The sequence below is a fragment of the Zootermopsis nevadensis genome, unplaced genomic scaffold (assembly GCF_977971745.1).
Source record: "Zootermopsis nevadensis isolate Lab colony 2312 unplaced genomic scaffold, Znev_1.0 Znev_ptg000003l, whole genome shotgun sequence".
Lineage (NCBI taxonomy): Eukaryota > Metazoa > Arthropoda > Insecta > Blattodea > Termopsidae > Zootermopsis > Zootermopsis nevadensis.
Genome location: NW_028259135.1, coordinates 9,484,456 through 9,497,701, shown reverse-complemented (window position 1 = coordinate 9,497,701; position 13,246 = coordinate 9,484,456). Strand labels below are relative to the sequence as shown.

Sequence of the window (13,246 nt, the reverse complement as noted above, 5' to 3'; positions counted from 1 at the left end):
CACTGTCGGATTAGTTATGCTCCACCATTTTAAGTTTAAACAAAGGGGCGAGTAGCAGCACTGCCCGTCCCTGATAACCAGCCGTTTTCTATGTCCTATATTCACTATTCACAGTCCCGTTTCCTCCTGCACAAGAACTTACGTCAACTTCATCTTAGCCTCGTTCTCCATAAAACTTTATGCTCGTGTAACTTATTAGGAAAAACAATGGGCTTGGTTTAAGAGCTGGAACGATTTTACTAAAGAAAAGAAAAACTTTGCGAATTAAGTCCATGTTAAAATCAGGTCGGAACCTCAGAGAAAACACGACGAGTGTCTCCATGACAACGATCAATACGTCACCGCTGTTTATGAAAATAATCGGCGTTTATTCTGATAATCCTACGAAACAAATAAATTAAATCTACGTGAAAAAAACATGAATTAATAATGACTGCTGAAGCGGGTGGTATGTATATTTACCACAGACTTTTGACACGTAGAATCTACCCACGAAGATTAGCAAACTCATCCTGAACGAATGGATGAAAATTGTTAAGTGTCTCAGCGCTTATCTTAAACAAAGGCGACTTAATCTAACATCAATTAAGTAAGCTGCGGGAAGAACTTGTAAACTTCTTGTGTGTCCTTCAAGCGAACCAATCACGATCCTTCGTTAAACTGTTTACGGTGGCTGTCTGGAACACCAGAACGTCAGACCGCTCAATAAGAGCAGAGTTTGGCGCTGACGTGCGTCATGATGGCGTTCACCGCTTAGACGAATCACAGAAAGCACCAGGAAACCATAAATGTTATGTGTCACATGCCGTTAATGGCTGACAGCTGGTGTCTCCACACTGGCTAGGCTACAGGTTGGACGACCGGGGTTCAATTCCCGGCAAAGCATCGATTTACAGACCAGTACTTGAGGTCCACCCATTCTCCAACTCAATGAGAACCGTAACTCTATCATCGATGGTGAAGCGGCCGGAGCCTGAAGCTAACCACTCACCTCCAGCAGCTCAGCTTGCCAAATTATTAGCACTTTATATAACCCGAATGTTCGTTACCCTGTTCACAAAATTCCGCCATCGATTCATATTCAGAGGCAGATGAATCCAATCGAAAACCTCAAATTCTATTTTCTTGGGATGCGTGTTAACATCTTTTCCATCTGCCCCTAGTTCTTCCGAGGGGTCTCTACTTTCAAGATGTCCGACGAGTACATACGCATTTATAATCCTCCGCATTCATTGTTGCCTTAACATCCGTTACCTCACGCTGTTGTGTCGTCGTACTGACCTCTGACGTTCTGTGGCTGATGCAGTGGTCCTATGCTCTCCCCGTCTCATGTTTATTCCGTCCACGAAATTCGTGTGACGAACCACAAGAGCGGGTCAAAGAACACTTCTTGCTTGTGTCGTCCTCTTAGTCTTTATACACCACCGGTACCACTTAACTTGATATCTCACTCGGAAACTCTTAACATGTTACCACGTTAGATAACGCTGTTCTTGTGAAGGGAGAGGACTTGGGGGGCGGGGGGGAGAAACACGCAAATTCCCTGAAAGTCGCGATTCTTCGACAGGCCGTAGACGAAACTGTCCGGTGCAGAGTTCACTGGATTGTAATTGAAATTCGGGGCGGAACAACTTTACTTTGGGGATTTCGTTTCGCCGCCATTTTGTCAGATATTCCTTAAACAGCGTTAACCAACTGATCTTCGCAATGGTGAAGTGTCGTGTTTTCTTCGCGGTACGGACTGAATTCTTAAAATATTATTTACGTGAGCGTCGTCTTCAAAGGGTTAAATACGATGTGACCGTTCAACTTCCCAAACGACCCGTCGATTCCGATGGATTGCACTGTCGGCTGTACAGCTACCTGTAGTACCAAGTCGACCGATGGACTTTCACGCCTTCCCACCCAACGCACTGCCTACGTCAGTAATTCTGTTGTACTGCGGCCACATAATCCGCGCCGCCGAGGGACACAAAGTACATGAGGCACTCAGAGGTCAACGGACCGCAGGGCTGACCTCACGGTCGTTGCCACAGGTGGCAGAATTGTGCGTTGAAAAATAGCACGTCAGTACAATTGCTGAAAACGCCTCTGCGAATGCATGAATACAAATCGATTTTATTTTTATTTATTTTTTTTTCCAATTCAGTTGTGATGTGGCAATCAAAGGAAATTGTAATAAGTATTAATGGAGCAGCAAAACAAAAAAGAGTAACATGCTTTAGTACTCAATTTAAAATTTGTAAGCCAAGCCGAACTGGCACATTTCAAATGACTACAAGCTATATAACAATGAAATATTCTATCACAGCAACCTGCCTTCTTGAAGATATGCTGGATCATTATTGTGTAAAGACAATGAGCTTCATGACCCATGCCTCCAGTCCACAACCTCCCACCCTATTTATCTAATATACACTTTAATATTATCCTCACATCTGCGCCTCACTCTTCGGGGTAGGCCGTTCTTTCAGACTTTCCAATCAAAACTTCGAACGCCCATCTCATCTTCCTTGATTTTATCATCGTAATAACGTGTGGTGTACGAACTATGAAACTCCTCATTCTGCAGTCTTCTCTCTCCCCCCTCCCCCCGTCACTTCATCCCTGTTCTCAAACACCCTCCATCTTTCACACAAGTCTGTATAAATCTAATTACGAGTTCCGGTTCTTACAGCAGTGCATCGATTAATTTTACTTGCAACCCTTAAACCTAACCTGAGACTCGTTACTGTGACAACTTACCGCGATATAATTCGTGTCTCTGCATTTACTTCATATGTCAAGAGAATTCGCTGCTACGCTTCAGAAATATTTATATTTTAATGACCGCACAAACAAGCCAGTATTCTGTCGCCGTTTCAACCTCTGTTCCTTCTACTCTGGGTTTAGTTTTCCTTCAAAACAGTTTCGTTTCGTATCACTTAAATCTTTCACAGAATCAACATCATCAGGTTTGTAGAATATGATACAGAGAGAGGTTTCTATTTCAGCCAATTAAGTTCTATCAACACTCGAGTTGGCTTAAATTCCTTGTATAACATGAATGACTACACGTACGATATATCTGATATCACCTTCTACCTTATTTGCCTCGATACACTCAAAATATCATCAGAGTAAATTACGAAACAAATGAACGCAAATAAAGACGACGATTTACGACGAAACCACATCTAAGTATCCTGGGGATTCCCCAAATCTACCAGAAAGAGATTCTTATTAAATTCAACTGCAATAGTTATTAAAAAAATTAATAGCAAGACACATGGTCTTCCCTAAACGTCGGACAGGCCATGGTAACCGGATTACAGCAACATCACACGATGCAAATTTTATGAAGTTAGTCTCAGTGATATTCAGCCGCCATCTGTTTTGGGTTCATCAGGCTAAAGACATTTGATTCACTGCAGTTACCAGCCTCTTAATTGCGCCTGTCATATAACTTAACTCGAATGCAAATTTCGTGTACGTTTTCTGACGAAAATCTTTCAGTATGGGCACAGAACGCGGCTTCTCGCCCTGAACAAAGAACACAGACTAAGGGCGTTTCAGAACAGGACAACATTTCAACCCCAGAGAGCACGAAACGGCCAGATATTATTAAAAAGAATAACATAAAGACGTGAAGAATCTGTGGGCCATGTAGCATGCATAGGCGAGACGAGATATACAGAGTTTTTTTATAAGAAAATCTGAATTACTTAAAACAACGAAGGATAAACTGGACGATAATATTCAAAAGCATCTCAGAGGTGTATAAAGTGGGAGATTGTAGAGTGGAATCAACTGGCTTAAAGTAGTGGTCAGTTGTGAGTTTCATGAAAACGACAATGAACCTGCACGTTGCATAGAAAGGCAATCTCTTGAGCAGCTGAGCTACTGTTAGCTTGCCAATCAGGACTCTGTTAACCCCTAAATAACCCGCAACCCATTCAACACGAAATCCACGACATAGACCACTCATCCTCCCATCAAGCGCAAATTTTCTTAATGTCACTTTGTGTTCTTTCCCTTACAGACTGCTTCGGGCTAAATGATCCAGTACCTCGTCTCTGCCTCACAGGTGACGATACTTAAAGATGCTTTGCCTATAAAAGAATCTTCTGGTGTAAAATAAGGACATGATCACATGAAGGATTGTGGCAGGAGAGTCGATGACCTCCATCAAATCACCATGCGTTTCGCCTAGAAGTACCGAGAGAAACTAAGATAAAATCTCGGTTACTGTATCTATAAATCAGCTAAGATATCCAAGATAATACATGTGAGACGTGCCACGAGCTATGACATGACTTCCGCTGAGTTTTTACACCCCTGCCAAACAGCGACCAGAGATGTCCATTTCTGTGTGTTCGGTGATGAACCAAACCGGATTGATCACAAATGAAACAATGTTATAATTACGTTTCCCTGACAGGAGCACAAATGGACACACGGAAACACTCCCCTTTCACCCCGGACACGCGATCACAAGAGCGCAAGAATTGGACGTATGAAGCAGACTGATGACTAAGGGCAAATGTACAGTTTTCATAATGTACTAACGACATGAAAATTGATGGATAACAGTGACGAACTCTCTGGATCAGAAGGTTAGGTTATCACACTAAAATGCGCCATTATCGAATTACTGCTGGCTGCGAGCGAGTGCGACGACAAACATCATCGGGGCAACTGCCCATTGGGATTAATGTAACTACGCAGTCTGCTCTGCAGATCATTCCTCATTGCAGCTCGTTTCATTTGGTAAATGCATTTAGACTCTTTAAAGTACAATGGTAACTATACGTACCACCCACATTTGAAAAAAAAAAAAGATTCTATTTTTGTTAACCAATTGATCTTCGTAATGGTGAAGAGATTTTTTCTTCGCGGTACGGACTGAATGTTAAATTATTAACACGAGCTTCGGCTTCAAAGGTTTAAAAAATGAACTATACGTGACATGCGAAAATTTATACTCTTCATATTACAATTAACTTACAACCACAGCGACAAGTCAAAATTCAAAATTTCTCAATTTTAAATCAGGTGGTAAATATGGTTACCACTGGCCTATATAGCCTTAAGATAAATTTATTTACCATGCCTGAAACAATGGTGGTTCTCATGTCATCGTCATTGTCTTATTACAGAAGTGAGTAAGACGAAAGTTGGTACGACATGCTCTGCGCATGCTCTGCTCAGTACTACCGTACTGCGCGCGCAGTATGCACTGTAACAATGGAGCGAACACCGCCGCTCAGAATGTTATTTGATCGGTTAGTAATACCTGCCGTGCCGTGCCGTTCCGTTGCATGAAGTGACCTCACTTGGTACTTACCAATGGTGGTGATGACAGTGAGAGAGTAGAGGAACCATCCGGAAAATGACAAGGTCCGACTTCGATTCCCGCTGCCCGTTATATCGTATCCATCCTGGATAAAAGAGACGATGTGCTGCTGGTATGCTTCTAGCTCCTTCGATACACTTTGCCTCCAGGTTTCCTGAACGAGACAATAGTAATTAATTGCCTAAAAATCTGATACGGGCCGTGAAGTTTCCATGGCAACCGAAAGTGGTAAAAATCACATCGGATGAACATCCGAGTCACAACGAAGACGGACACTCCGTGATGATTCAGTTTGTTAACTTTCGATGATTCTCACACTTAGAGTTATTACAACACAGGCACATTGTGTGATATTGTTACATGTGCCCCTTGTTCAGTATTTAAATATTGCGCTGTGTGAATTTACGAATCAGAAAGCTAAGAAGTGAAATAGTTACATCTATTTCAGAAATATATCCTAAAAATGTTTAATTTTTACGTAGCAAATTTAACGTTACGAAGAAAAATACATTTTAAATGTCCCGTTACAAGAAAATACGTATGATTTGAGGTTATCACAGCGGTGAGTATGAAGATTTTGTCTTCTGGGTTGTTGCGCTGTGTAGTATGTATAGATGTTTACCAACGTTTCAGAGGTCCATGCTGCCTCCATCATCAGGGCGATGAAGAAAATAATTGGGATGTAAAATCTTAAAGAATTATTGTTTTGGTATTGATATCTGATTTGGAGTGCACATTTCCATGAGTTTTTTAAACCTGGAAAACGAGAGAGCCAATACCTTTAAATTAATTTTAGTTAAAAGATTCAAATAAATTGGAATAATTTACTGGCAACTGAAAATTCTCTCTGAGAAAATGATGGCCTACAGTTATCAGACGGCGTGATTTAAGCGTCGATGGGGCAGCGAGAAAAACACGGAGGAATGTGTCAGTGGAGTTTAAGCCTGGACCCAGGAACATAGGCGGTTTTTACGTTCATACAAAGAGGTGTCGAATCGCAGTCAACGAGAAACTACCGACTCGTGAGAGAGACATGTGAATTTATGTGTCCCTTTTCGGGCTCACACCACTTCCGGTATTCCGAAACCAGACCCCCGTAAACATCAAGAATTTAACGGATTCGTAAACTATTTGTATACATCGTCATACCTAAATGTCGTTAATCTAATACGAGCCGGGTGTACCCAGAGCTGAACTAATTTTAAATTTTAATATCCCCGTGAAGTACGCTGTAAAATAGAACTGGATGTTGAGTGCATTACTCAACGCTAGCTGAGTCGTGCTGATATTACACGGTAATTTTACAGGAATGTCCAATTCCATGCAACATTAAATATGTTTTTAAATTGCACTGTTGGCAATAGAACTAAAATAAACGAAAATTAAGTTTATATCGAGACAGAGAGACGCTACATTTAACGGAGGATACAGAGAATAAATATTTGGCTATAAAGGTTCCCAGGCATTGTTCGGTCGTCCTTCTGATAAATGCTTTATATTTAAATTGGAGGAAAAAGTGACTTGGAACGTACCTCAGAGAAGACGTTCAGGCCGCAGCAAGAAAGGTCCCAGAGTCTGAGCGCCGTGTCATTCCGTAGCTGACGCACTCTGGCGCCTGCAGAAGGAGTGTCACCTCCCTCGATGGCGCTGAACACAAATGCTCCTGCAATAGTGTAACCGACGACGAGGCCAATGATACCAACATTACTAAACATGAAGGCAATAAACTCGCGGAAATAGTCCTTACACTTCTGCCCCCACGACTTTCTGCGGTAACGTCCGGAACCATACCTTCGCGATGACCTTTTTCTCTCCATGATGAAAGCAGGTAAAAGAGCGACGAACCAATCGACTGCCTTGTATTGTAGGAATTGCGTCTACCGTCTTTAATATTATCGCAGTTGCACTTTTCGCAAGAAACATCACATTCGCTGGCTGAAGACAAATCTTCACGTACGACACGAGGGCTGTTCCAACATGTTTCGCATATCCGCCGCTTTGTGGAGCCACCGTCGGTAACTGAAGTTAACCAAAGAGAACAAAAATAAAAAAAATCTACCCACAAATCTCTTACTTTGTTTCCTTGCGATGTTTTTCTAGTACTTACTACTTCAAAGCAGTTTATCGGGTTTTTATTCGTAGCACTAGAACCAAAATGTTCCTGAACTTCTACCGAAGAACACATAAACCAAAATGAAAGGCTGTTTGCAAACAGTACGGAGGAAAAGTGAAGTCGCTTAAGAACTTTTAAATGTTGACGCAACATAAACAGGGCACGCTCCAAAATTGGGAAGGCATGCAAGTTGGCGTTTATAACAGGTACCGTTTCCTTGCAGATATTCGCTCTTCTGAAAAATATCAGAATTAGCAGAGTGCCTTTGGAAAAGCTTGAAAGTAAATACGACCTTACAAAAACCACAAGTGACAAGAGATTAGCACAGATAAACTCTCTCTCGATTTTACTTTTGTTCATGAACGGAGACCTCGCTTTCTGAGAACAATCAGAGAACCGACTTCCGACAAAACTCAGTCTTCTTACAATGTATCTCACACGCGAAGTTGCCCACAAAGTATCGATAATAGGGCTTGACGCAAGACGCCGCTCTTGAACGAGAACTAAGCTTTTCAGAAAAGTTACACAAAAAACAGCCACATGAAAGCTGACGTGTCTTCTCCCTTCGCCCCCTTCGCCCCCTGTATCGCTGTACGTTCTTGTTTCGGGCGATTTACGTAGCTGAAGACGTAAGCCCTTCCCTTCTGGCAATGTCGATGTCTGAGCGTCTTCACATGGTGCCATGCTGAAGAAACATCTGACTGTGTTCCTGCGTTATGTGTTCTAAGGGCGACATTACACTCGCACAGCTTCACGATTCATGCGAACTTCAGGTCGGAAATCAAATTCTCTTCGAGTCCTCTCAATCGTGAACCAACGCCATTCTGTAAAGAATCAAAATTATTATTACTACTCCGAATATAATAACAAATGAGAAGCGAGTGACAAATGAAACACCCATCTGGTGTAGCATTTACATGGTCCTTTGAGAGACACTGCTGACTGTGGTCTTCTGGGTAGAAAGAAACCCCCCAGAGGCAATCTGAGATCTCTATCAAATAATTAACCGTAAAGATGGCTGTCCTCTGGGATGTTGGGCCGTGCAGTCAGGTAGCTACAGACTGACGTTTCGTAGGTACTTACAGCCTCCATCATCATGACCACCAAGTAATTTAACTCGTTAAGTAAATGACTAGGTATATGGCGCATCCCCCCCGCCAATAGATGCAGTTCTGAGCCACTTCCGTTTTGCGAACCAGTGATTTTGATGAACATATTTTAATTTAATTAAGTCTCTGAACACTTGTCTGAGAGCTTAGCCACTTGAGGAAAAGTGGTAATGTTACACACACACGTTTCGTGACATAATTTCTGTTCAGACTCAGCGTAAAGTAACATAACGCACTACACACGGATGACATCCAGCCACCAGAAAGAACATCCGACGGCTTGGATGTACTGTGTGCATTGCCACATCGTCCACCGAAGTTACAAGACCAAGGACGTAGATTAATGAACGTTCTGAAACAAGGTGTCACGAATTTTGACAATCTCCCCCGCTCTCGCCTCCCCCCCTCTCCTACCAGAACAAAGAGGACCACCAGCTGCCCCCCCCCCCCGAGGGAAAACCCAGCACTTGCGGGGGTCGGGCGAAACCTCACATTCAGTGGTAACTATACGCACCACCTCGTCTACACTTGAAACCGCACTTTGCCCCACAAGGCGAGTTCACATCTTTCATATCTACGAACAGTGTTTACAAACTGATGACCGTTGTCATGGAGACGCGTTGCGTTTTCTTTGTGCTAAGGACTGAAATTGTAAATATTATTTAGCCATGCTTCTGGACTTCAAAGGTTTACTATTACACTTCCGGGTTAAGCCATGCCACTTCAGAACGATGCATATATATATATATATATATAATAATTATTTATTTATTATTAGTGTTCTGTCTGACGACAGGTCCATATGAACAGGATCCTTCCATCCTTTTCTCGGACTGGGACCTGTTCATATACGTTCTTGGCAGATGATCCAGAAGTGGTTTGCCATTGCCTTCTTCTGTGTGTGAATGGAGTAATTGTTGGGATGCCACGGAGGAAAACTCCGTGTTGCCTAGACCACGGCCTTGCCCAACACAAGTTATAAATTCGGGCACCGCCGGGAATCGAACCCGAGACCCCAGGATTACAAGGCCAAAAATTATAATTTAGCTACAGATTTCTGGTACAATGTTTGATTTTTGCAGAACCGTGTTTTAGGGCAGGTTCATCGAACGGAAATACCTGAGTCAAGAACACGTAAATAAGTGTTACAGCTACAAGATAAAATTTGCTTACTGTAGGCGTTCCAAATTGGGGGGGGGGGGGGGGAGAGAATTCTCCATTAACTTTATGTACGTATAACTTTTTAAAAATTGGTCATTCACTTGTTTTCAAATATTATAACAATTCAAATCGGCCTGTAATGAACAGGACGTATTTCTTTCGTTAATTTTCGTAAAAAAAAGTTTGTGACAGAATGTGTAGCACTGAATAAAATATTAGTAACATCTCCCTTTAATCTAACCCGACCTTAGCAAAAAGCATTTTTGACCGGGGAACGAAATCCAACATAAATACTTCAGTTTACAGAAGACAAACCCAGCTGGAGAGATAGCTGTTTGCAAATCTCAAGAGGCCTCAGAAGAGGGCAGTATTGTACAGGCGAAGTTGCGTTATCATTAGATTATATTAACACGAAAAGCCGACGGCTATTTTAAAGTTAATTACACAAAACACACAACAGAACACTCCGAAACAGGGAGACACAAAACGGAAACGTGTACAGACCTGCAAAAACACGTCGAATCTTAACACGAATGCGATAAATCGATGTACAACGAATCTGTCCATACGATAACATAATATTTTAAGCGTTATTTCCATAGTGCGAGGAAATGTGATAGAAGAACGATAACATGTACGTCTATCGATAAAACTCCATTTGAGCTTCATGAAAAGTGAGGAGGGGGGCGGATGTCGAATGCTTATTCAGCTCGCTTAACAGCTTTCAGCGTCGGCTGCTGGTACGCCTGCTTTAAAATTCAGTAACTCTGCATTTAGCGCAAACTGGCTATTTATGTCATTTGTATGAACCTCACAATAAACAGCGATCATTTCATTAAACAGCGTCAACCAGTTGATCTTCGTAATGGTGAAGTTCTGTGTTTTCTTTGCGGTACGGACTGAATTTTTAAATGTTATCAGTCCAACTCAGAGCTTCACTTTCTAAACACATCAGGGCCGGAATTCCCGCACAGTTTATCCACATTATACACAACTACCTGAATAACAGAGTCTTCACGGTCGTCCATGAAAATTCGGAATCCACACGGCGTCCTATTCAGGCAGGAGTCCCCCAAGGCAGCCTGTTAGAGCCAGTTTCATTCAATATTTATATAAATGATTTACCAACTATAGAAAATGATAATAATGTGGCCGTCTCGATTTACGCTGATGATACGAGCGTCACTGCTCGATCAGGCAGCGTACAGTTGGCGGCAAATAAACTGAATAAAGCCATTACAACTTTCGAGCCTTGGTTTGAAAAACGGAGGATTAAGATTAACGTTAATAAATGCGCGGTGACATTATTCTCTAAACGGCTGTCACACCTCCGCAGCGAAGTACCTCCCCTGAAGATCTTTGGAGCAACCATCCCCCGGGTAAATGAAGTCATCCTGGACCGCAAACTCATCTACAAACCGCATATAAATAAAGCAGTGTGTAGAGCCAACCACAGGCTCAGCCAGCTCTATCCAATCCTTAACAAGTCCTCCTCCATCAACATTAACCTCGCACTTACAATCTATAAAACATACGCGGCCCCGGCATGGGGACACGCGGCCAAAACTTACGTCAGTAAGCTCCAAGTTTTTCAGAACAAGGTGCTCAGAATTATAACGAAACTCCCAAGGGTAACGTCAATCGAAATTTTACATGAGCAAACTGGCATGGAGACGTTCCGCAACCATGTCAGGAAGCTAGCAAATAAATTTTATGCTAAAAGTCAAGCAAGTGAGAACTCCCAAATTAGGCAATTAGGTCAATATGACCCCATTTACGATAAATACCAGCAACCGCGGGCCCTACTAGGGGGCTGATCCTTCACATACCGCACTACTTACATATATTTAAACAAACTATAGCCCCTTTTGGGAGAAACTGTACTTTTAGCCAGCCGTTCATCGGAGGACGCTCCAGCGGAACTCCTGTCATGGACCAGACCACGAAGCCAACAGCTGAAGAAGACCATGGAAACACGGATGACCTGCATTCATCATCTTATGTTGTATTATTGCACCAGATGTACCTGACTTTATCAATAAAGCCCATGGCACAAGTTAGGGAAACCTAGGGGTCGTACAAATTCCTCTTTTGTCTGCCGGACCGCTGGCTAGTAGTCAGTGCGCATCCGGAAGGTCCTGCGGCCGGCCATCTCGACACAGGTTTTCCTGTCTTCAAGCAAATGCTGAGATGGTTCCCAACTTCCAAGTTGCCACTGCAAGCTTCTCATGCAGCCCTCCCGATGTAAATTAATCAAAATTTACCACCACTTAACGCCGTCAAAATTTACCCCCCCCCCCCCCCCCCCCGTAGGAACTTCTACATTATGTTCCAAACTTCCAAATTAATAGCCTCAGCTTTCTCTAATACAAAATTTCAAAATTCCGTCTTTTATGCCAATCATCACACTAACGCCTTCACTCTTACTTTATCATTAACAGAAGGACGAGCGGGCATTGCCTGGGGACCTTCTAACTATAAGATGCTCTTTCTCCCCCCCCCAGATATCGAAGTGTCTCTCACTTCTCCCCCACCAATTTCCTCTTTCTCTCACTTCTCTCTCTCTCTCAGATCTTCAGAGGAGCGATGAGCCTTATTTAACGCTCATTCAGCGACGCTGCTAGTAGCTCAGACTAAACAGAGTCTAAAATTACAATGACTAATGAACAATTACTTTAAAGGATGTGCAAAAAAATTCTCCGCGCCTAATTTAAGCGACGAATCCAGCACTTGCCGAAAGAGACTGAGGAAAACATTGAAAGACCTCGGTCGGGGTTAACCGATTTCTATGTCGAAATTTTAACCCTGGACCTCCGAATGTGAATGAGTAATGCTCATATAAATCGGCTGCAAATTACGGTAATTTAAAGCATATTGGTAGCTGTACGCACCGCCTGCTTCAACATTACCTAACTCTGCAGTTTCCCAAAGAATACATGATACTGACAATAAAAAAGGACAGTTTACTCCATTCCTGTGACGAAACATGACGACGTAATCCTTCTCGTTCTTCCTATGTTTGCTTCCGGACCAACATCATTAGAACGTAAGAGAGTTTATACACAGTTCATATTGAGTCGTCCAGTAACACATGGACACCGGTCTTTAAGTTGACAAATACGTATATTTTCTTAAGAGAATTTGTCTGTAAAATAAATTAAACCTAAAAGAGCTCACGACTTTAAGTAACACGAATATTTATACCAAAATGTTGCGTATGAAGTTCCTCTCCGTCTCTTCCAAATATTTGCGAACTTGGGAGTATTTTATAGTGCCATAACAGCCTTCCCTCTCCGGAGCAGCGAGCTCTGAATTTATTTTTGTTACGCTGTTGTCTCACTTACACAGCTGAGCCTCAAGCAAGCGTCTCTAACTGCAACAACAGAGCATCAACATCAGATTGAGATACGGAGACATCTATTATCTCTTCCGAGAATGGTCCCGGGAGGGCCCTACATCGCTGAACATCATGATAAAATGCGCTGACATTTATAGTCACTTGCCTTGTGGGCAAATTCATCTTTCAAT

General features: G+C 42.4%; 1 protein-coding gene across 6 annotated transcripts in view; it reads right to left on the bottom strand.

Annotated features, from left to right (window-relative positions):
- sand (potassium two pore domain channel sandman) overlaps positions 1–13,246 on the bottom strand; it is a 90,823-nt gene that overhangs the window by 15,200 nt on the left and 62,377 nt on the right. For all 6 annotated transcript variants that reach the window (XM_087342407.1, XM_087342408.1, XM_087342405.1 and 3 more), the window contains 2 exons: positions 6,868–8,272; positions 5,327–5,489 (listed from right to left, as the gene is read on the bottom strand). In XM_087342407.1, coding sequence (XP_087198533.1) covers positions 5,327–5,489; positions 6,868–7,152 — 448 coding nt within the window. In that variant the 5' untranslated portion in view covers positions 7,153–8,272. The remainder of the gene's footprint in view (positions 1–5,326; positions 5,490–6,867; positions 8,273–13,246) is intronic.